Genomic DNA, 25325 nt, shown 5'->3' on the forward strand with positions numbered 1-25325 from the left:
CCCCTGGCTATGCCACTGGTGGTTTTAAAGAAAAGCAGTGACGGACAGACACAGAGGAGCAGTGAGGATGGGGGGCCTTCAAGGAACCAGGCAGGGATGGGGTGTAAAGGGATGGGGTGGGGTTAAAGCGAGCAGGAGCAGGAACCCCTGGCAAATATGATCTTTAAAAATATCCCACAACCACAATGGGGACTCCAAAAAGTTAGGGAGGTCCACTGCCTCCCTTTAGATGAGAGAGAGGGGCACACACAAACACAGAGACAGGGCGCTCTTTACAGAACACAATTTATTTGGCATTTGGATGAAATGTCTCTCACAGCATCTTGAGAAAAATAAAAGATTAGTGTCATCCCATCCCACCCTCTTTTTCTCCTAAAAAATAAAATAATAATAATAATAAATCAAAACATTAAAACTTAAAAAAAATGTCACAGGGACCGAACTATTACAGTATCAAATTTCTTTTCTACATAGTATTTTCATGGAATATCAAAATCTTTTTTTTTTTTTTTAACACGCACACGCACGCACGCACAGCCACAGTTACATCCAATCACAAATCAACAACACGGGGTGGGGGGGAGTCCTGCAGACACACAGCCTTGGCTAAAAGGGATTTTCTGAGAAGCTAATAAGCAAGTGTCTCATTTGCCGCCTTGTACGCATGTCCCAAGCAAACAGCAAGTCTAGCATCCAGCCGTCAGAAAAAGAAGCGTGGCAATTAAAGAGATTCGAACACAGAAAGCTCCCTTGCGCTGCGTCAAATCATTGGTCCGTCTGGCTCACAAATTGGCTACACTGGGGGAGGTGGAGCGGGAGAAGAGGACCTGAGGATCTCCAGAAGTTCGTGTAGCCCAACTCCTGTTGAGACCACAGGATTCCCACCTGCGGTCTACACTGGCTGCAACCTGGAGATGTCAGGGGGTGAGTCTAGGATCTTTCACAAGCAAACCTTGGGTCTACCCAGAGTTAGAGACCTCCCCCTTGGTGTGAGAGGGGCTGAAATTCAGCCAGTGCGAACTGGCTCCTTGTGCCTACCAGGAGAAATCCCCTTAAAACTGGGGAAAGGAATCCGCCTCTGAACACATCTGCTGCTGCTGCTGCTGGCTTGCCTTCGTTTTTTCACGTTAGCTGGGGTTTAATTTGGCCAAGGATGCCCAGTCTATTAAGTGCTCTTTCCAGCCTCTCTTCCCCATCTCCACAAACGCATGCCGCCCTGTTGAAATTGACACGGTGCGGCAAAGGTTTCCGGGAGGCTGCCTTCCCGGCGGCATGTACAGAAAGCCAACACAATCGTCCCTTTCAAACACAAGACCCACATCTGGGGGTGGGAGGAGACATGAACTGGAAGCCAACCAAGTCTATGCCCAAACATGCAACGTTTGAAGAACGACGTCTGGGTCCCCAGAACCGACGAGAGGTTTCTTCCCTCCAGACCAAAGTAAGACTATTGTTTTGTGTACGTTGAATTTTTTTTGGGGGGGACACAAACACACACACACAAAAAACCTTCGTGAACGAGCCACATGACCCACCCACCCGCCAAGAGAAAGGAAAAGAGGGTTTGCAAAGGGCAGCTTGTAAGCAGAGGGATGTGTCATTTCAATAGCAAAAAAAAACCCCAAATAGACTTCGTTTTAATAAACTGAAATTCATAGCAGGGGCCTATTTGTCTCAAATTGAGAGTTTGGCTTTTAAAAGGTTTGTTGTTGGTGTGTTTGTTTCTGCTCTCCATCCTGTACCCCTCCCAAGCAATTGGTCAACATGGGACCTGTGGCTACAAGATGAACAGCTAAAGACATTTATGCTCTGATATCCGAGTTAAAGATCAATAGCCTCAAGCAGACATTTGTGGAAAGATACGCAGAACCTTTACTGCTGACATCGGCTTTTTTAAAAAAATGGGGCAAAACAGTATTAAAAATAGGCAGAGAAAAGAAAAACAATTGGGCTATATTTGCAAGATGCAGAAGCCTGCAGTACCGGGGGGGGGGGCATGTACCCCAACACAAGAACTACTGATGAGCATTGCAGATTGGTTCTGCAGTTTACTATGGCACCTGCATTAGGCCTTATAGAACTGCAGTTGGAAGGGACCCCAAGGGTCATCTAGTCCAACCCCCTGCAATGCAGGAATCGCAGCTAAAGAATCCCTGACAGACAGCCATCCAACCTCTGCTTCATCTCCCAAGGCAGTCTGTTCCACTGTCAGACCTCATCCTTAGAAAGCTCCTCCTAACGTTCCGCCGGAATCTCCTTTCCTGCCATTTGAATCCATCAGTTCGAGTCCTCCTCTCCGGAGCAGCAGAAAAACAAGCCTGCTCCATTTTCCATGTGCCAGCCCTTCAGATATCTGAAGGTGGCTCTCATCTCACCCTCTCAGTCTTCTGCTCTCCAGGCTAGTCTTTCTGGCAACGCCCCGAGAAACAACGCAGGAAGAAAATTAAAAGATCTCCACTGGCTAATAAAACAAATAAACACCGGCACTTGGGAAAGGGACAGAAGCCTTCAAAGGGACACTCTTAAGAGCTTTGTGTACAGTGGTACCTCTGGATGCGAACGGGATCCGTTCCGGAGCCCAGTTCGCATCCTGAGTAGAATGTAACACGTGACTAAGCGTGCGTGGGTCGCGTTTCGCCGCTTCTGCGTGATGTCATTTTGAGCATCTGTGCATGCGCGAGCAGCGAAACCCGGAAGTAACGCATTCCGTTACTTCCAGGTCGCCGTGGAGCATAACCTGAAAACGCTCAACCTGAAGCATATTTAACCCGAGGTATGACTGCACAGTATTAGCTTCCACTGACCCGCTGCAAAGCATGGGCAGTTCCGAGCAATAACACACTGAGGACTGGCTGCATGTGGCGATCAATTCAAACGTCTGGGTTAACCCAGCTGAGCTCTGCTATTGAAGGACTTCAGGGACTGGGCATCTTACTTTGCTCTTAGACCCAGACCCACCTGCTGCAGAACGAATCCAAGGGCCAGAACGAATCCAGAACGAATCCAAGGGCCAGCTCTGCAGCCTGGGGAGAACCGGTTCCTATCACATGCTGCTCTGCTTTGCTTAAGACTGGAAGCGGCAGAACATGCAGGTATACTCGGCACCCTGAACACTCACTCTCACACACGTACAAAACTCAAGAAGCCAGTACATACAATGTATAAAACTTATGAGTGTGCTAAAAACGCACAAAACCCGCTTTTATTTCTCATACTTCAGAAACACTCAGCACCATCCAACTCAGAACACGTACCTGTGGCCACAGCAGTCCAGCTACACCTGGACTCGCAGCCGAGAGGCAGAAGAAGCTGCGAGTCCTCTCAATAAAGGACGACTCCCTCTTGTCCTGCACTACATCCTGGGTGCAGGTGTGCAAGAAATCGAGGAACCAGATTTTCCTCGGCTGCAACTTCTGCAACCATTCGGAGGACATCACATTTGAAGCCGTGCCTTGCAGTAGCCATCGGGTCTGGCTCGGCCACCACAGGGAGGAGGAGGGGGGGACCCGTTCTGCCAACCTACCAATGCTTGTTACACAAAATCCTATTACAAGACGGGTTTCCTTGCAGTTTCACCCCCCCCCCCGGGGCAACTCCACAGAGCACTGCTGTGCTCTGAAGGAGGGTAACTGTGTGAACCTATCCTATGCTGCCAGAAGGGCTGTGTCTGCAACGCTCCTCGAGGAAAGGGGATCCTCTTATCAATGATTATCTAACATGCTTGGACATGTGATTGCCGCGCTGCAAATTGTCTTCCATCGGCTTGTGCTGATTGCTTTCAGGGGCTCTTCGCAGCTGCCCTATACAGACTCGGGCAAATGACTTTCCGAGTGGGCACCATCGGCTCCCGACGGGCAAGCAGCTCTCCAGGGATTCAGAGAGGGCTCCTTTTCCCCAACCCTACCCAGAGATGTCGGGGATTGGGACCTTCTTCGTAATGAAGCCTATCCTCCTCCTTTAAACACAGCCCCCGTGGTGGTTACTATCACAAATCCTAGTGTAGAAAAATAGAAAAGAGCCCTGCGAAATATTGCATATGGAAATACACCCAATGCAATGCAGGCGGAATGGAAAGACACCCTGACAAGCTGGGGCCTGAACTAGCCTGGTGGGAAAGTAGCTCCCCCCCCCCTCTCTCTCTCTCTCTCTCTCTCACACACACACACACACACACACACCATGTTCCTTTCCTGTCCCTCTAGGCTTCCTGCCTTTCATAAGGTAAGAGGAACACATCAGTGAAAGATGGGAGATTACCACCTCCTCGCCTGGCCAGCCTCTCCAAAAGGAAACTAGCTAGCGACGAGAGGCGTCCTCTCGGCTCAATTCAGAAACCTCCTCGCTATTTACAAGCTCTCTGGAACGAAACGCACCTTGCCTTTCAAACTGGAGACAAAACTTCTCAGGGGAGAGTTAACACCCCGAGCGTCATGACCTAAACTGTACAAAACGCATCTTCCGACTCGGGTTCGTCATGAATTCCAGCAACGTTCACGGCTGGCGACGGCTTTTGTCAAGCGCCGGGGGCCAAGGGGGAAGCCGGGGAGGGGGAAAAGGAAAGGAGAAACCCAGCCACCTGCCTAGTGACTCTTTCAATCCCCATCCCACTTACGACAACAGTGGCCATTGGTTGGCCGCAATATTCACTGCTGTGCTAAACTCCACCCAAAAAGCCTGCTATCGTTCTCTAGGGTTGCCTATTTCTTTAATGATACTTTAAGGCTTCAACTATCAACTCCCCCCCCCCCCCAGTGGTGTAAAATTAACATCGATCTAAGTAATTCTAATGAAAACCTAGAATGGGGGGGGGGGCACGGAACCTGATGACACTGGACCAATTCATTGAAGCTTTATGGAGTTACCAACACCATTTCATCCCCCAAACCCAGAACCTCAAAAATGCCCAATGCCTGTTAGAAGCCATTGCATTGCAGGTCACAGAGTTTAAAAGAGCCGCTGTACAGGAATTGCAGTTTCGCAGAGAAGGAAGCAAGTTTTTGCAAACCGTCCCCCTTGCCCTCCCCCAAACATTTGGATCTCACTGCGCTACGTCGAGGAAACAGCCAAGTATCCATCAAACCCTTTTTTAAACCTCGCAGTCCGTCCTCCAAGGCAGTGTTGAAAGGAACATGACGATCAAAAGCTGCACGTCCATGTCTACCTGCCTCTCTTTTCTTTGGCTCATGTTTCTATCTGCCAGGAGGGTGGTGGGGTTGCGGTTCTGCCTTCTGTTCAAAGGGACACCCAACAAGCAGCACCAATACCAATCTTCTGTGCTCAAAGAGGAAAGGTCTGAGTTGCGGCCGGGGAGCATTTCAGGGCGACAAAAGAGATTCCCCAGCAGGCAGGCTCTCTGAAACCGCTTCTGAGTTTCCAACCTCCTGTAGCCCCGTCCCCACAAAATTCAAGAAACGTCTCCATCCAATGTACAGCTCGCGGTTTCCTTTCCCGTGATTCACGAGGGAGGTGGAAAGAGGCCAGGCGACAAAAAGCTATCCGTGCTTTTTTCTTCCTCCTTGCGAACGAAGAGTCGGGATGCTGTTGTTCAAGAAAAATAAAAAAGAACATCCTCTGCATTCTTCCCATCATTTGTGAGAAAGGTGCAGCTTCCATAATCCTTTTTTTTAAAACAAAAATAAAATAAAATTTAAAGAGGGCAACCCAACCAGGCTAGAAAATGACAGCAACAGCCAAGACGCATGATTTCCTAGAACATAAAAGTAGTGTCCTAAATAAGAGAAAAAGAAAGAAAGAGAAACAAGGAGCGGAGCTTATTTCTGAAGTTCGGTCCATTAGTGTCCGTCTGTACATCTGGTGTGCAAACAGTTGCTCAAAAATTTATTTCTGACCGGCAGTAAGATTTCTTTTTTTTCCAATCCCCTCCCGCCCCCCAATTTTTCCTTTATACAATGGTATTCAGAGAACAGTGACTGTGGAGGCTGCCTGAAAGTGTCTCTGCCGGCGGGCTTTCACTTAAGGGCGTGTCGGGAGGTACGAGGAGGGTGCTGCTGTCAACAGAGTCTTCCAGCTCTGCTGGAGAAGGACCGACCGAAGGAGGAAGAGATTCCTCTGTCAGCGGCGGAGATGCGTCGCCGTTTCCGAGGGACAGCTGGTTGCTCTGGCCTGTCTGGGAATGGATTCCACCTGGAAAATGGAAAAGGCAAGGAGGAATCGACAAGTCAGAGGCAGCACTCTTGAGTACGTTTCTGAGCACAATTCAAAGTGTCGGAGCTGACCTTTGAAGCCCCAAACGGGCTCAGCCCAGTATACCTGAATCTCCACCCCCAACACTCAGCCCAGACACTGAGGTCCAGCTCCAAGGGCTTTCTGGGTACAGGGAACCAGGCAGAGGGCTTTCTCAGTAGTGGCGCCCGCCCTGTGGAACACCCTCCCATCAGATGTCAAGGAGATAAGCAACTATATCATCTTTAAAAGACATCTGGAGTCAGCTATGAATAGGGAAGTTTTTAATGTTTTGTGTTTTATATATATATACATCTGTATATGCTAGAAATCGCCCAGAGTGGCTGGGAGATGGGAGTGATACAAATATTACTACTACTACTACAGTGGTACCTCTGGTTAAGAACTTAATTTGTTCCGGAGGTCTGTTCTTAACCTGAAACTGTTCTTGACCTGAAGCACCACTTTAGCTAATGAGGCCTCCTGCTGCTGCATCGCCAGAGCACAATTTCTGTTCTCATCCTGAAGCAAAGTTCTTAACCCGAGGTACTATTTCTGGGTTAGCGGTGTCTGTAACCTGAAGCGTATGTAACCTGAAGCATAGGTAACCTGAAGCATAGGTAACCCGAGGTATCACTGCACTACTACTATTATTATTATTATTAGCAGCAGCAGCATAATCATCAGCTACTTGGACATGGCCACCACCAATTCTTTGGAGCAGAATTCCACTGGCCATGCTACCTGAAGCTGATGGGAACTGTGGTCCAAACCATTTGGAGAGTGCCATGTCCCTGGACTAAGCTGACCAACGGTGGTCCTCTGGGATTTCAGGAAATGCTCTCTCCCAGCCCTAACCTGGAGATGCCATGAATTGAACCTGGCACCTTCCGAGTGCAAAATGTGCTCTACTGGTATAGCATCCTGCAGGCCAACAATACTCAAAACAACATCCCAATGATGTACCTGGGGGAGAACAAAGAATGCTGTCTGGGTTAATGGAAGCTTCGTACGGCGGAGGTGGGTCATCGGGATGCTGGATATCTGGGTATTTGTACGCCGTGTAGGGAGGAGGAGGGTCGTGGAAATGAAACGCCCCACCTTCCCCATCATCGGAAAGGTGGAGGGGTGTGAGTCCAGTCCCAAAGCCATCGGGGCCGTAATCGAAACCAGGCATCCTGCGACCCAAGTTGAAGTGGTGCACTATTGGGGGAGAGGGGAGTTAGGAGAAAAACACACACACACAAAACCCAAAATGAATTATTATTCCACCACTACCTCTCGCCAAGTAGGTCATTCGTTCTGCAAAGGGTAAGCCTAACTTAAAACCCAAAAGCTCTGTGAACTGAAAGTGGAGACACTACTATATGTACTTTTGTTTGCTTGTTTTAAACACAAGGAAATTGTTAATAAAAACTACCGTATTTTTCGCTCTATAAGACGCACCAGACCACAAGACGCACCTAGTTTTTGGAGGAGGAAAACAAGAAAAAAAATATTCTGAATCTCAGGAGCCAGAACAGCAAGAGGGATCACTGCGCAGTGAAAGCAGCAATCCCTCTTCCTGTTCTGGCTTCTGGGATAGCTGCGCAGCCTGCATTCGCTCCATAAGACGCACACACTTTTCCCCTTACTTTTTAGGAGGGAAAAAGTGAGTCTTATAGAGCAAAAAATACGGTAATTAAAGCAAGAAGCTTGGTGCTGTTAAGGATGAACAAAGCATCGCAGGGAGTTACCAATGATGAACTGACAAGAGAGACTCTGGGCCATATACATTGTTAGCCCTGACTCTGCGTAGTAGATCCGTTGAATCTAATTGATCTAAGCCATGTCCATTAAGTTTGATGGGCCTAACTCTGAGTAAGGCTGCAAGTTTAGCAATATCTACAGGGCCAGAAGGCTTCCATACCTGCATTGGGTCAAAGAGAGACATGTTTTCAAAAAACAGCAGCTGAAAGCTGCACGTAAGTGATTTATTATTATTATTACTACCGTATTTTTCGCTCCATAAGACGCACCAGACCATAAGATGCACCTAGTTTTTGGAGGAGGAAAACAAGAAAAAAAATATTCTGAATCTCAGAAGCCAGAACAACAAGAGGGATTGCTGCGCAGCGAAAGCAACAATTCTTCTTGCTGTTCTGGCTTCTGCGATAGCTGCGCAGCCCTCATTCGCTCCATAAGACGCACACACACTTCCCCTTACTTTGTAGGTGGGGAAAAGTGAGTCTTATAGAGCAAAACATACGGTAATTCAATTTCTTACCCACCCTTCACCATAAAGTCCAAGAATGAGTGACAATATGGTCACAAGAGTAGGCTGCGTCTAGCGTGCCTTCTCTTGTTTTATCTTCAGATTTCTTATGGCGATAGTGGGAACCTCTGATATTGCTGGACTACTTACTAACACTGCAACGACACTGTAACCCTAACCGGCCAGGGTTAAAAAGGTGCGTATTCAGCATATGACGGCATTGACTTAATGAAGGTGCCAGGAGCACACTTGTTGCAAAGGAGAGTTCCGCAGCTCGGTGGCTTCCAGATCAAGCAGAGCCAAGGGACTTACGGTTTGCTCCGATCAGAGACTCAATGCGCTCCCTGCGCCGCTGCCGTAGCCGATGGACCATGAAGAGGAGCAGGGACAAGATCAGGAAGGAGGAGATGCAGCTCACGATGAGGCGCATGCCGCTCGCCATGGAGTCGAACAAACTGTTGCCGTCTGCATGGAGGAATCAAAAGTAGAGATCTCATTAAAAAGGTAAAGGGACCCCTGACCATTAGGTCCACTCGTGGCCGACTCTGGGGTTGCGGCGCTCATCTCGCTTTATTGGCCGAGGGAGCCGGCGTACAGCTTCCGGGTCATGTAGCCAGCATGACTAAGCCGCTTCCGGCAAACCAGAGCAGCACACAGAAACACAATTTACCTTCCTGCCAGAGTGGTACCTATTCATCTACTTGCACTTTGATGTGCTTTTGAACAGCTTGGTTGGCAGGAGCTGGGACCGAGCAACGGGAGCTCAACCCGTCGCGGGGATTCAAACCGCTGACCTTCTGATCAGCAAGTCCTAGGCTCTGTGGTTTAACCCACAGCACCACCCGAGTCTCATTACGTTATGTTACAGCAAAAAATCAGTGGTGTGCTGTTCATTTCCAACCAAGTTCTTTTCCGGCCATTCAGCAGGAGGGGCCAACCAAAAAGGAACTTCCTAGTAAACTGTGGAAGAGGAAGGGGAGATAGAGCAAGAACGTGTCTAGGTGTCTGGCGGTGGAGCTTCAGCCTCCGAGCCAAACGTGGCCTGCCGGGCCTCGGCAATCGGTCCATGTGGCTGCTTTTCTGAAACCTCACCCACCTGAGGTCGTATGTGCCATCTGATGTGGGGCAGGCAAGAGAGGGGGACGCAGAAAGCAGAACTGAGCTCCCCGCACAACTTTCTGCTGGACATCCTCTATCCCAACAGGCAACCTCGAAATGTTGACAGGACAACCCCACCTGTCAATCGCCTGATGACACAATGATGGGTGACTGTGGGGTGGGACCTGTAAAAATTGGCCTGCTGGGATGGGGGAACATGAAGATCTGTCCCGCTGAGTCAAACAAGTTCTTCACTCAATTCTTGGTAGCCTGGACCTGCAGGCTGCTTCTAATGGAGACTCCTCAAAATGGCATTAATCCTCTTCCAAAAATATCTTTCAGTGCCCCCACTATGCTTTGAAAGCACCTCAAATTTAGGGTGCAGGCGCAGAATTGAGTCCTCTCTGTGCATTAGAAATCTGGACAGGAGTGCTGGGATGCATGCTGGTTTTCCTAATGGAAGTTATGCTCTGGGGGAATCAAACCTCTTGACTTGACTCTTGAGAGCCAGTGAGGTGTAGTGGTTAAAGAGTGTAGGACTGGGACCTGGGAGACCAGAATTCAAATCCCCACTCAGCCATGAAACTCACTGGGTGACCTCGGCCCCATCTCTGCCTCTCAGCTTAACCTACCTCACAGGGTTGCTGTATGGGGATTAAATGAGCGAGAGGACCACGTACACATCACGGTTGGTGGGACATAAATGCTATGCGATAAGTAAGCCAAGAATAGATGTGTAGCTTAAACGACTGTGATTCCTCAAAATTAATAATCCACGTGAGAAAAACTTCCCAATAACTGCATCAGCTGAGAAGCCCTCTGTTCTGAGAAATGCACTGTCAGCTAAAAACTACTTTCCGTTACATATTGCTCCCACTGCAAAACAAAATTAGCTAGTCACTAATCTGTTTTCCAATACAAGCAAATCCACTTAGATACAAAGCATTTGGAAAGCAAAAATGCAAGAAGTGTTAAGATCCCAAGTTTGCAACAAGACAAGGGGGAACAATGGTGAAACCACCAGATGCCCATAAATTGGATTGGCATATGACCTGTTATTCTAGCAGTACTGCTTCTTGTCATGAAACATACTGTAACCTGATTCAAGAGCCTCTCTTAAGCTAACCAAGAAACAGGAAGAGCATGTCGTGCCTCATAACAAGGGGTGATGGAAAAATAATTGAAAAGCTTAATACAAATGTTTTTGTTTCCAAATCCAATCAATTTACTAAAAGCAAACTCATTTTCTGAGTTTAGATCCTTATAAAGCCCAAACAGCACCACACATGCGCAGCTGTTTTAGACGGGCCTTCACAATGTGAATTTCTCTTTTGAAACAAGCAGCACCTGAAGTTTTATATATACTTTAAATTATGTTTTATAGATGCTTGCAGACTAGCTTTACTATATTTTTCATACTGTAAAGGTAAAGGGACCCCTGACCATTAAGTCCAGTCGCAGACGACTCTGGGGTTGCAGTGCTCATCTCGCTTTATTGGCCGAGGGAGACGGTGTACAGCTTCCGGGACATGTGGCCAGCATGACTAAGCCACTTCTGGCGAACCAGAGCAGCACATGAAAACACTGCTTACCTTCCCGCCAGAGTGGTACCTATTTATCTACTTGCACTTTGACGTGCTTTCGAACTGCTAGATTGGCAGGAGCAGGGACCGAGCAACGGGAGCTCACCCCGTCATGGGGATTCAAACCGCCGACCTTCTGATCGGTAAGCCCTAGGCTCTGTGGTTTAACCCACAGTGCCACCCACGTCCCTTATTTTCATACTGTAAGCTGCCTCAATATACTTTATTCAAGCGCAGATTAAAAATATTTAATTGAATAAATGACAGGGGTGATGTGCATCAGCCGTCTCCAGGGAACCACATTTGCAAAAGCACCAGGGTAGGGGGAGACTTCAGCATCCTCAGTGAGAATAGAATATTGACCAATTGTTAACAGGAAACCAGGAGGAAGAGGGAATGAAATGGAGCACTCTGGGAAAGAGTGTGGCTGGCTGAAAAAGGAGTACAAACAGCAAACAACAGTTTCAGGTCTAGTTTCACTGGTCTAAATAATCCCTACTGCCCGGTTATCACCCACTGTTCAGGCAGACAGCATCTGGGACTTTTCACAAACTGTAGGGGCAGGGGGGTTGCCCACAAAGACAGACTCTAGGGTTGTGCGCCCATCTCACTCAAGAGGCCGGGGGCCAGCGCTGTCCGCAGACACTTCCGGGTCACGTGGCCAGCGTGACATCGCTGCTCTGGCGAGCCAGAGCTGCACACGGAACGCATTTACCTTCCCGCTAGTAAGCGGTCCCTATTTATCTACTTGCCCCCGGGGGTGCTTTCGAACTGCTAGGTTGGCAGGCGCTGGGACCGAGCAACGGGAGCGCACCCCGCCGCGGGGATTCGAACCGCCGACCTTTCGATCGGCAAGCCCTAGGCGCTGAGGCTTTTACCCACAGCGCCACCCGCGTCCCTGTATGTTGGATATATGATTGTAAAACTTCAATCTGAAAAACCAAATAAATAAACTTAAAAAAAAGAAGCAGCTCTTACCAGGATCTAAACAGGTAAACTTGCAGCACTCCTTGGGGTCCTTCCGATACTGCTGGCAGCCCTGAGGCCGCTCACATAGGGCCGCCACGCACATCTCTGGCTCGCCATTGTGGCACGTGCAACTCAGACAGGGGTCATCTCCTTTCGGGGTGAAATAGTAGCCTTCATCGACAATGTTGTCTTTTATATCTACACAGGTTTGGCCTGAAACAGGAGAGGCGCACACACGTTAGCTCCCATCTTCCCTCACTGATGGACAATAAGATGCACCTCACTTTCCTGGACAGATCAGTGTGGGTCTGAGCAGAAGCTAAAGGTAAAGGTAAAGGTACCCCTGCCCGTACGGGCCAGTCTTGCCAGACTCTAGGGTTGTGCGCCCATCTCACTCTAGAGGCCGGGGGCCAGCGCTGTCCGAAGACACTTCCGGGTCATGTGGCCAGCGTGACATCGCTGCTCTGGCGAGCCAGAGCCGCACACGGAAACGCCGTTTACCTTCCCGCTAGTAAGCGGTCCCTATTTATCTACTTGTACTTTGATGTGCTTTCGAACTGCTAGGTTGGCAGGCGCTGGGACTGAACAACGGGAGCGCACCCCACCGCGGGGATTTGAACCGCCGACCTTTCGATCGGCAAGACCTTTTGATCGGCAAGCCTTTCGACCTTTCGATCGGCAAGCCCCTGGCGCTGAGGCTTTTACCCACAGCGCCACCCGCGTCCCAACTAGCCTACTGTATAAGCTAGCCTACAGTATAAAGGATTACATGTGCATGCCTTCTTCGGCTAGTTTTTGCCCACAACTGGTACATCCCCTCCACCAACCCCACCGGAAGGCTGCCCAGGAAGAAATACTGGGCTGAAAAAGGTTGCCCGCCCTGACAAAATCTTTAAAGGCAAAGAAACAGGTGTGAGGCTTTTCATACCAATCAGGGTAGATAAAAATCAATGGTGTTTTTAAAAAAAACACACACAATTTTTTTTTTTATTTAAATCTGATTTTTATTATTTAAATTGAATTTTTAATATAAAATGCTTTTGGAGGGAAAATCTTTCTAAAGGTACGTTTTCTATTTAAGTTACACTATAGGCTATTCATCAGGAAATAAGAATTTGTTTCAAGTTTTTCAAGTGTGCTAAAACTCAGTCTAAGTGTTTGGTTTTTTTAAAAAATATATATTAAACCATATCAGTTAACAAACATGGATATGTGTGCTATAATGTTATTGTTTTAGTTAAATAAATTGTTCACACTGTTATTATGGAAATGTTTATTTTTCTCTTTCCAATAAAGTACAGCAGAAAAGTTGTCTAAATATAAATTGTTAACTTATTAAACCTCACAATAATTTCATAATTATCCGTCTATGTATTCCGAATAGTACGAACAAATCAGTGATTTTTGATATAACCGAAAAACCACTCTGAAAATTTATTATTCCAAAACTGAAACCTTCATCTGGTTGTAAATATTAAGAGTATACCAGCAAGAATGAGTCCCTCTGTAAAAAAAAACAACTCTTACTGACTAGTGATTTAAAATCAATTTGATTTAAGTAAAATCCACCCGGATACCAATTGCTTTTCCAAGCACTTCAGCCGCAGCCTTTTGTAAAGTTCTCGGCCCTGCCGTTGCAACTACCACAACAGCTCCTACCATGCCAAATGCCATTGCAGAGCAGGGGTAAGAAATACAGCTGTGGTCCAAAGAGCAGGGTGACCTGGTCCGTAGCACAATACAGTTTTGCTTGGTGGCCTTGGCCTCTCTGTCCCCTGCTGCAGTGCAAGTGAGCATCCCTGCGGCTCTTTTGAGTATGTAACTGTTCCTGCATGCTTATAAGAGCTTGTGTGTAACCCAGAACGGATGACTCACTTCTTTTGCAGAGGAATGAAGACTTCTCATAGCAGTTTTCAGCATACCAGCTGTGAAAACCGCGGTGCCGCAGGGTCGGGAAGTGGGAACATTGGAACTGGGCGCAAAGGATGTTTTCGTTTTCCGACACGGAGGTACTGAAGGTAGGGTTAGGGGGCAAAAATACTTCCGATGAACCTGAAATGACAAAATGCATCATAACTAGAAGAAAGTTGTTGCTGCAGAGCCTGTGGACAAATTCGGCTTTGCTGCCTCTTAGAACATTTTAAAGGAGAAAGTCATTCATGCGATGTACCAATGTTTTACTCTGTATGCTTGGGTAGCTTGTTACGTTATAGGTTTTAGAGATGTCGGAAGGCCGATTTCAGGCTATTGTAGCTTTATTTCTATTCCAAAGAAATTCAGGGGGCTAATGTTAAAAAAGGTGTTGCAAACATTGACTTTATTCTCAGAAGTGTACAAAACCAGGCTCCTGCACATAGAGTCCTTGCTCTTTAAATTCAAACAGCATACACCTTTTTTAAAAAATTGCATTTCTTTCCAAAGAAGGCCAAAGCAGGTTAAGGAAAGTATAAATCCAGTTGATTAGCACACAAAGAGGGACATATACAGAGGTACCTCGGTTTAAGAACAGCCCTTTTTACGAACGATTCAGTTTACAAACGCCACAAAACCGGAAATAGTGTCCCGGTTTGCGAACTTTACCTCGGTCTAAGAACGGAATCCGAACGGCGGAAGGGCACCAGCAGCGGGAGGCCACATTAGGGAAGGCGCACCTCGGATTAAGAACGGTTTCGGTTTAAGAACCGACTTCCAGAATGGATTAAGTTTGTAAACTGAGGTACCACTGTATATGCACCCTTGTGATATTCCACTGGTTAGTGGAGTCAGTTTCATTCTAGCAGACTTCTGCCTTGCAGGGCAGTTAATGGTTTTCTAAAAAAAAAATTGCATTTTATTTCCTGTATCCATCTCTGCTGTATTTGCATCAAGCATTGTTTTAGGATGATATTGTGTTTTCAAAACTGTCAGAAGGCACCCCGAGTAGCACTTAAATGGGAACGCAGAAACTCTTGCATAAATAAAGTAAGCTGGCTGAATACTGTGCAACCTCCAAGACTTCGTTTACAAAGCTGGAGTACAGGAAAGGGAAGGTTTAAAGAAGGATATACACTGATTAATAATAATAATAATAATAATAATAATAATAATAATAATAATTTTTTTTTATTTATACCCCGCCTTCCCCAGCCAAGGCCGGGCTCAGAGCGGCTTACAAGCAATAATAAAAACAAGATGAATGATTACAACTTAAAAACAAAAGTAAAATACAACATTAAAATAATGGAACATTAAAATATTAAAATGTAGCCTCATTGCAAGAAGAGAAGGAAAAGAAAAAAGAAAGAGAGGGAGGGAGGGAAGGAATCAAATTGGCTCCAAGCCAAAGGCCAGGCGGAACAACTCTGTCTTACAGGCCCTGCGGAAAGAAATCAGATGCTGCAGGGCCCTGGTCTCATGAGACGGAGCGTTCCACCAGGCCGGAGCCAGAGTTGAAAAGGCCCTGGCTCTGGTTGAAGCCAATCTAACTTCCTTAGGACCCGGGGCCACTAGGGTGTTGCTATTTACAGACCTTGAGTCTCTCCGTGGGGCATACCAGGAGAGGCGGTCCCGTAGGTACGAGGGTCCCAGGCCGTGAATAATAGAATTGTAGTTGGAAAGGACCCCAAGGGTCATCTAGTCCAACCCCCCACCAAAATGCAGGAACCACAGCTAAAGAATCCCTGACAGATGGTTGTCTGTCACCTCCCAAGGGAGTCCATCCACTGTCAAACAGCTCTTCCCATCAGAAAAGTATTCCTAATGTTTAGTGAGAATCTCTTTTCCTGTAGTTTGAATCCATCGGTTCAGATTCCTAAACGCCGAAACTTCTGACCAGTAGAAGTTTTGATTTGTCATGTGTTAGGACAGGTGAGAATTTTCTTTCAAGCAAAGTAATTTCCTCATTCAAACATGCCACATAATTGTCAACTGTTGAGCAATCCCTTTTGCTTTTTGCTCCAATCAAAAGCCAATTGCTTTCAGCAGCTCTGCCGCCAGATGGCAGTATTATTGCTAGCTCTGGGAGGAAAGCAGGATTGCCCAAGAGAACATTATGCCAGCCTTTGAGTTAAACAAAGGCATTAAACACTTGATCAGATTTCCTTATCACTGTGTTGACGCTTAGACCACAACCACACTAATATACAAAGTTGTATTAAAGGTAAAGGGACCCCTGACCATTAGGTCTAGTCATGACCGACTCTGGAGTTGTGGCACTCATCTCGCTTTACTGGCCGAGGGAGCCGGCTCACAGCTTCCGGGTCATGTGGCCAGCATGGCTAAGCCGCTTCTGGCGAACCAGTGCAGCGCACGGAAACGCCGTTTACCTTCCCGCCAGAGCGGTACCTATTTATCTACTTGCACTTTGACGTGCTATCGAACTGCTAGGTTGGCAGGAGCAGGGACCGAACAACGGGAGCTCACCCAGTCGCGGGGATTCGAACCACTGACCTTCTGATCGGCAAGTCCTAGGCTCTGTGGTTTAACCAAATATTAGGTCCCCATAAATCCAAAGAGACTGGCCAAAATAATAATTTCTTGAGGTTAGGTTTGGAGAGGAGGACTGGGTGGTGCAGAAAGGCACTGAATAACTGTGAAAACTTCTGTAAGATGTGCTTAGCAGCAAAAATCCACCTGGCACCTGATAACTTTACAAGACCATGTAAAGACTTAGCTGTTTCCATGGGCCTTTTGTTAGAGGGAGAGGGTGTTGTTTTGCTACTAGTGTGTTGCCCAAACTTCCTATGGCTATTATGGGGGGTTGTTGTTTTGGATAGTGTAATTATTTATATTAAATGTGTTCTAAGTCATTTGGAGACCTTTGGGCAACGAGCAACTAACAAGCCATCATTAATAATCTTAACAACAGCAGCAATAACAACAGCAACACAAATACATGCTTTAGATGGCATCAATTCTTAGCCAAGTGACACAAGAGATCATCTCTCATTTTTTTGGGTCTTACCTTTGTAAGCAACCTCCCAGTGACCTTCCAGAGAATGATTTCGGTTTGTGATGACATACTGGTATCCGACCCAGAACCTACAATCAGAAATGCGTAAGCTTTGTAAACTCGAGGGAGGAAAAAACAAATTATGCAAAAAAACAAAATCCTAAAAGGTAAGTTGAAAAGCTCCTAAGCATGGTTAATAAGCTCTTCTCTTTCCTGAGGTTTCCCACTTAGACAAGCTGAAAGCTGACCGTCGCTAACCTAACAATCCTTGCAAAGGCTAGGGAACACCAAAGCCATGCTAATGTTGCTGTGAATCTGTTAAACCTTAAAATCCAGTATTTTGCAATGCAATCTCTTCAGATAATATCCATCACATGGACTGGGAAGAGTGACTAAGGCCCCATTAGTGTTATGCATTTAAAGCAGTTATCACATCATTTATAACAGTCATGGCTTCCCCCAAAGAATTCTGGCGATTGTAGTTTGTCCAGCCCCCTGCCATTCCCGCCCCCCACATTAACTCCCTAGAGCTTCCCCTTCCATGAAACTACTCAGCTCATTTTCCACCTTCCCAACCCTTCTCCTTCACAAAAATCCGGGATTGTGATTTGGTGCTACAAATCCTGCAATACAGCCTGCGTGATGACAGCCTTACATTTTTATGTATATAGGAAGATCAAATATATATTGCACACACACACTAGTTTGTTTGTTTGTTTGTTTGTTTGTTTTAAAGAATGCATTTAATTTAAATGGTACACCCATCCAATCCCCCACCCCCGATCAATGAGCATCTAGATTTCTCGATACCTGCATTAAGGCATGGATTCCATACTAGTTTGGATCTTCACATAGCATAATGTAACATGTCCTATATTTATCCTTAACATATCCACCCATAATCACCCATGTGTTGCCAGTGGGAATTCAGTTCTTCCATGCATGCTCACTCACCTACTCTGGTCTTTCCTCCCAAAGGCTTTATCTTGCGAGTCCCATTCCTGCTGCAAGATAAACTTGAGCTCCTGGTCGGTTGTAAAAGTGGCCAGGGATCCATTCACCCTCTGACAGGTCTGGACGGCGTCCCAGTAGTTCTCGCCACTTAAATATACTCTGTAGCAGCTAGCCGTGCCCTCGTAGTGATGCCATTCTGACGGGCACTTCCCTAGGAAACATAAAGGAGAGAAGGGAAACAATCCCCCCCAGTTAGGATCTCAACCTGATTCATCACTTCTGAAAACATTAGCATCAGCCCAGTCCTCACTGGGTGGAAAGCCCACGTGCCTAGGCAGGGCAGACTTCAGGCAGGGGCTCAGGTGGTTAACAGTCTCTCCATACACAAGTTTTCTCATGCAACTGATGTGTCTCCTGCCTTTGTACAGAACACAGGAATCCAGCCACAAAAAAAATTAGAGGCTTCGAAAAAGAAACACCCACATCTCCCCATGCAGGCAAGCAAGAGACATCGTGACAGCTCAAGAATACAATCCAGCCAGGGCATATGCCTGATTATCGTCTTCCAGAACAACTACTCTACTCCCAACTTAAAAATGGAAAGCGTAATGTCAGTGGTCAACGAAAGAGGTCTAAAGACTCTCTCAAGGCAGATCTAATAAAATGTAGAACAAACACCAACAACTGGAAAACACTGGCCTGAGAATGCTCCAATTGGAGAGAACTTTTACCAAAGGTGTCATGGGTTTTGAAGACGCTTGAACTCAGGACAAAAGGGAGAAATGTGCTAAGAGGAAGGCATGCGTGGCAAACCCTCACTATGATTAACTCCCACCCGGAAACCTATGTCCCCACTGTGAAAGGACGTGTGGATCCAGAATTGGCCTGCACAATCACTTAAAGACTCACTGTTAAGACCATGTTCATGGAAGACAATATTACTTGGCTACGAGTGATTGCCAAAGAGTACAGAGGTGTTGTGCCCTGGGGAGAATCCCAAAAGCCAGAAAGAGCTGCCTGGCCCGAGGTTCCCCATTCCTGTGCTATACTTTATTCTAAATGTTCAGAGAATCTGATCACAAAAACAGCTCAGACTAAATTGCCAAGGGACGTCAGGGAGCTTTAATATAAGATACTTTGCGTACACATAGAAGCACTTTTAAGAAGCCTGTGCCTGGACCTGCAGCCGGCAACTTAGGGGGAATTTCAACCCTGCTTCCAAGTCTGCAACTTACTGCTGAACCGCACTGGCTGTGCCACATTGACGGTGTGGAAGCGGGTCGTGTCCCCTCCTCTTCCGCGATTGTGCCTGGAATCCGCATTATCCTTCCCGTGGTAAGTGCGCTGGTCCCCAGTAAAATCTAAAAGTGAGACATGGCCCATTCTTAGTGACACTGTATGAGAACCATTAGCTTTTTTTCCCCTTCATTCAGCTGCTGAAAGGAAAATATCGTCATAAATCCTTGCCAACATTCAAATGGGCAAAGACAGCTCCAAGTGGGCACAGGCAAACAGAAGATTCTCAGGCTACAGAGAACAGACCAATATTTCCCAAAAGAAAGCAGAAAAGAGTGTTAGGGCAGGTGTGGGGAACCCGTAGTGCTCTGTTGTCCTCCCAACAATCTTGCCACGACACAGATTGGCTACGTCATAATTTAGGCTACTGCAATGTACTTACTACGCATGAGGATATCCTTGTGTCTGGTTCAGAAGCTGCAGCTAGTGCAAAATGCAGCTTTGTGGGACACCCACGTTTACACGTTACACCGATGTTGAAAGATTTGTGCTGGTTCTCTATTAGCTACCAGGCAAAATTCGAGGTTTTGTTGTCGTCATTAAAGCTCTAATAAATTGGGATCTAGATACCTAGCAGATTGCTGGTGCAAATCGAGTCAGTTTTAAGACCTCCCTAAAATACACTGATGGTCATTACATGACCAGAGAATTGTCAGTTGATGCAGTTATAGAAGCTAAGCCCCAAGTGGCACCTTAAATCTTGGTTACGGTCGCCACAGCATAATGTCTATTCGCCAAAGGGCTGGACAAGATGACTCTTTGCATCCCTTCCAGTGCTACAAGTCTACAATTCTATTATCTCAACTGCACTGCTCGACCATAGCTTGCTCTTACAACCATTCACTTCTCCCAGTGTGCAAAGAGAAACACACATAGTGGAAATGGAAATAGCATTAATTAAGGCAGAGGTATTTGAGCCGTGGTTGCCAACCTGGTACCCAGTAATCTCTGCTGCAACGTGCTCTCTCAAGTAGTTCATGGGGCAGAGACACTGATGACCTTTCAAAACTTCATTAATGCGGGTCATGGACCGTAACAATAAAGATCTGATCTTGCTGCCATTTGCTACCAGACTCTGCCAACCTAAAAGGCGTAGCCACACCCACTTGCAAGCAAATTAGCACAGACACACGCATGATGAATTGAAAACAATGTAGGGTTGTACCCAGTTAATGATACTGACGGACACAGGTGCCGGGACACGGGTGGTGCTGTGGTCTAAACCAACGAGACTCGGGCTTGCCAGTGGCAAGGTTGGCAGTTCGAATCCCCACAACGAGGTGAGCTCTTGTTGCTCTGTCCCAGCTCCTACCAAACTAGCAGTTCGAAAGCATACCGGTGCGAGTGAATAGGTACTGCTGCAGCGGGAAGGTAAACAGTGTTTCCGTACGCTCTTGGTTTTATCACAGTGTCCCGTTGTGCCAGAAGCAGTTTAGTCATGCTGGCCACATGACCCGGAAAAGCTGTCTGTGGACAAACACTGGCTCCCACGGCCTGAAAGCAAGATAAGCACCACAAAGTCCAATTTGACTGGACCTAGCCATCCAGAGGTCCTTTACCTTTACCATACTCAAAACAGACCCACTGAAAGTAGCAGAGTTTACCAACCTAAGTCCACTTCAGTGGCTGTACTCAAATTTAGTAGGATGCAATCCCTGCTTCTTTGAGCACAAAAAGTCTCCCAGGATTAACAGTTCAAAGAATCAACTGTAGTGTTGGAAGGGACAATGAGGGTCATCTAGTCAAACCCTCTGCGATAACAGAAATCTTTTGTGGAATGTCAGGCTCCAGTCCCATGCTCTACTGACTGAGTCATCCCTAACAATTATTCAGTGTGTGTCCCCTCAAAATGGAAAGCATTAAGAAACAGGGTGGTTAAAACATGGTTGTGCAGAGCTGTTTACATTCACTGTGGAATTACAACTCTGCTGTTCTCCTCTGAAAGTTCTTTGGCCAGGGGATCACACTTCGAAGAGTTCATGGAACAGTCAGCAAAAGCTGGAATCACAGCTCTTTGACCTCTTGCATGGACGCAAAATCTGCAAATGTTTTGTCAGCACTAGAACACATTCACTCACTTGGTGCACGGCCAGCTTACTTGCCCTTTGCCCCCTACAGCAGAAAAGAAATTGATAATAGGGCTGTCAGAAAAATGTGAAATTGCAAAAGAAGGGGTCATGGAGGGGAGCTTAAGACTGCCAGGAAAGTGAAAGACAACTCATCTATCTCTGCTTAAGTTTCCACGGAGAGACAACATCTTAAAGAGCTTCACTGGAGACCCAGTTCCGTGTCCCTGCCTTCTGAAACAAAGAGAGTGGCTGCCAGGGACAGGACATTCTCACTAGGAAAGAGCCAAAGTGCCTTAAAACATTTACTGAAAACTAGTACACAGTAACTGCACAAGAATGTATTGTTTTTATTTGTATTAGTGCAGGGGTTGACAATTTTTTTTAGCCGCGGGCTGGTCCACTGTCCCTCAGACCTTGTTCTGGGCTGGAGAAGTGGCACCGGGGGGGGGGGGGGAGAGCTGGAAGAGGCGAAGGGAGCAAGTAGTTCGTCCAATCAGCTCTCTGGCCCACAGGTGCACCAGTGGTAGCAGCAGAGGGAAGATGAGCAGCACAGAAGGGCTGGCTTCGGAGAGGGGCTGCTTAATGGCGCTCAGACAGCTCAGCTCAGCCCAGCCCAGCCCCCTTCCTGCTCTAGGCAGGGCGGGGAGAAGCCAGGAGGAGGGAGGGAGGAGGCGGCGTCGCAATGTGTGTGAGGGAGAAGGGGGGAATATGGCGCAGGGGGGAAATGGCGCAGCCCAAACAAACAAACAGAATCCCCACACCGATCCATGGACGGTCCTGAAGGCAATTGGGCCTGATCCGGCCCGTGACCCTTGCTTTGCCAACCCCTGTATTAGTGCTATAACATTTACATCGTGGTGCTACTTTTTTTAATAAAAAAAACCAGCCATTAAGCCTCTGCAAAGGTTTCAGAGCTACCATGACTGAATGTCTGGGGGGAAAGCATTTGATTTGGCATCAAGTAAATGAATAGGGGAGGAAGAAAGAATTGCCATTTACTGTGTTCATAAAGTTGGATAAGAAACTTAAACAGCCACAGCAATGATACTCAGTGCTCTAGGTGTTGGGACACTGATACTATCGCTGCTTGAACTGGTAAAATCTGCCGGTTTTCAAACAAGACCCAGCGGGACATTATTTCATGTGACTAAGACTTAGAGCAAAAGAAAAGGAGCTGTGAATACATGCTATACAAATCCTCCCAGTAATTTCGAGCACACAGGCAAGTTGGCGGCAGCCAGTGACTTCATCCCCTTTTTGAGCAAAAGATCAAAGATACAAAACTGCTGAGCTACAGATGCTCCTAGTTATTTGGGTTTGATGTTAAGAAAAAGAAAATGTTTTGAGTGTCGGGGGCTTAAAGTTAAGCTGGATTTTAACAGAATTTGGATGTTAAAAATAAAATTCGTACAGTGAGCAAAAGGAGTCTCTTTTTTTGCCGGCGGGGGCCTGACAGTGATATAAAGCTGGCAAATAATGAGTATGCACTCAGAACGCCTTAACCGTTCTGTCTGCTGCTCACATGCCATGCGGGTTATGGGATGGAGGAAGTAATGCATGGGTAGGCAAACTAAGGCCCGGGGGCCGGATGCGGCCCAATCGCCTTCTCAATCCAGCCTGCGGACAGTCCAGGAATCAGCGTATTTTTACATGAGTAGAATGTGTCCTTTTATTTAAAATGCATCTCTTCTTGGTTATTTGTGGGGCATAGGAATTCGTTCATATTTTTTTTCAAAATATAGTCCGGCCCCCCACAAGGTCTGAGGGACAGTGGACTGGCCCCCTGCTGAAAAAGTTTGCTGACCCCTGAAGTAATGACTCCCACCAAGACACATTTAAGATTCCCCCCCCCCCCAATTTGTGGAAATGGAATGGGTCTAACTGTCTTGATATTTTTGATCCCTAAGGTACAGACATTATGGCTCTGCAACCCCTTAGATTGCATACCTGACATCTAGGGTTAGAAACTCAAATATATAAGCTAGGCACCAAACTCTCAGCTTCTCTACCCAATGCAAGCTGCCTTCCTACCATCCCATAACAGAATCTCCCTATTCCTGGCCTGCTTGCTCAGATTCGCTTATGTAGGCATATACATAGCAGAGTTGTTTTAAATCAAAATGCCTAGAAACAGCTGTTATGTTACAAATTAGGACTGTCAAGACAAGCAGAGCTCTCCATCTGTACTGAACACAAATGGCGAAGACAGGAAAATAGCTGGCAACTGTCCACAGATGATAAAAAAAGTATGTCTCTTATGTAATCTTGCCAGGCACTTTGAGTATACAGAACTGCACGCTGCATATTCCCTCTCTTCCAAGGATTCTGAATTTCCAACTTCAGTAGAAGCCAGCTTCAAAAAATAATGATGCATCTACACATGTTAAGAGACTTTACACTTGATATTAAACATGACTCATCCAAAGGTGTTTCTGTGTGAAATCTGAGAAGCGTGCCATTGAAAAATGAGTTATGACTCCAGGTTTTTCAGAAGTGTACAGACTAACTGGATAGAAAGCCTCCATAAAAGGGCACCAATGTGTTCAGGTAGACCCTGAAATACAGCCCACAAATAGCAATAAAGGGGGAAATTAAACTACAGCCTCTGAGAAGAAATGAAGTTGCAATAGGAACTCTCAGACACAATTTCCTAACCAGAATTTGCTTGCAAATATGTAGTAAGTGCCATAAAGCTTTCCTGATGGTGTGGTATTTTATTTTATTTTATTTATATTAATAATAATAATAATAATAATAATGATAATAATAATAATAATATTTACCTATCCTTCACCCTAAGGTTCCAGGGAAGGTTACAACATTAAAACACAGTACTAGATTAAAACAGCTTACAGTCACAAAGTGGGTCACATACGCCCAGAGTGTCAGAAGCCAGGGTAAAGAGGTGTTTCTTCAACATTCCCCAAAAGCTCTATAGTGAAGATGCCAGGCACACCTCTGTGGAGAGTCACAGCTCAGAGGCCGCAACAGAGAACTGGTCTCTCCTGGGCCACCACCCAATGAACCTCTGAGGACAGAGGAACTGCCAAGGGGGCCTCTTTCTGCTGAACTCAGCAGCCGAGAGGATCTGTAGCGAAGGAGGCAAGTCTTTCATCTATTTGGGGCCTAAGTCATTTTGGGCTTTAAACACTAACAGAGCACCTTAAATTGGCCCAGAAAAGAACTGGCAACCGGTGCAGCTGTTTTACAACAGGGGTTATATGAGATCTAAACGAAACCCCAGCCTGTAATCTGGCTGCTGCATTTTGGAGCAACTGAAGTTCTCAAGTCATCTTTAAGGGCCGCCCCACATACAAGCAATCATTGAAAGCCGGTGAATTAGGGCACTGCCCCACCAACCAGAGCCTGTCCTCAGCCATCAAGCTTCTTACTCATTCCCATCATATTTATTATGTATTCAATGTATATCCCACTATACCTGACCCTGACCCTGGCTCCCCTTACTGTTGGGTCTCCCTGCCTCCCCCACCGCCAACCAGTACTAATGATCATCAACCATCGCTGCGTACAATTCATTCTTTCTTCTTTTTAGGTGCACTTACTTGGGCAGTCAACTTCATCACTCTCATCCTCACAGGTGGGCCATCCATCACACTGCCAGTTCAATGGGATGCACTGGATGGAGCCACTGCGACAAGCGAATTGCCCTGGGATGCAGCGCAGTTCTGCAAAACACAAGGAGAAGGAAGCTGAAGGTTTCAGACGAAAACAATTGCTCTACTAGATCTACAGTAGATCTACTAGGAAACTTCAGGCTGATATCCCTACTGTACAAGTACAAAAAGTTTAACCCCTTACAATTGTTTATGAGTTTCCTAGGGTAAAAATGGTGGTCAAGACTTGATATACAATGACCAGAAGGAAGTTTTACCAGGTGGTGGTTGTTTTTAATATAGCTGAAAAGCAGGAATGACTTCACTGAAATAAATACATACTCTGGAGACCTAGGGCTGATGTGCACCATGGTC

At 46.5% G+C, this 25325-nt stretch overlaps 1 protein-coding gene across 4 annotated transcripts in view; it reads right to left on the reverse strand.

Annotated features, from left to right (window-relative positions):
- Positions 1-268: 268 nt before the first annotated feature.
- The window catches only part of DGCR2 (DiGeorge syndrome critical region gene 2), a 59402-nt gene continuing 34345 nt past the window's right edge, over positions 269-25325 (reverse strand). For 2 of the 4 annotated variants that reach the window (XM_083417789.1, XM_083417788.1), the window contains 9 exons: positions 24900-25022; positions 19207-19332; positions 17972-18182; positions 17030-17106; positions 13963-14139; positions 12097-12300; positions 8750-8902; positions 7150-7386; positions 269-6144 (listed from right to left, as the gene is read on the reverse strand). In XM_083417789.1, the coding sequence (XP_083273915.1) occupies positions 5903-6144; positions 7150-7386; positions 8750-8902; positions 12097-12300; positions 13963-14139; positions 17030-17106; positions 17972-18182; positions 19207-19332; positions 24900-25022 (1550 nt within the window). In that variant the 3' untranslated portion in view covers positions 269-5902. The remainder of the gene's footprint in view (positions 6145-7149; positions 7387-8749; positions 8903-12096; positions 12301-13962; positions 14140-17029; positions 17107-17971; positions 18183-19206; positions 19333-24899; positions 25023-25325) is intronic. The other 2 variants (XM_083417791.1, XM_083417790.1) reach the window with 1 other exon arrangement.

Source organism: Podarcis tiliguerta (genome assembly GCF_965153285.1).
Source record: "Podarcis tiliguerta genome assembly, chromosome: 16".
Taxonomy (NCBI): domain Eukaryota; kingdom Metazoa; phylum Chordata; class Lepidosauria; order Squamata; family Lacertidae; genus Podarcis; species Podarcis tiliguerta.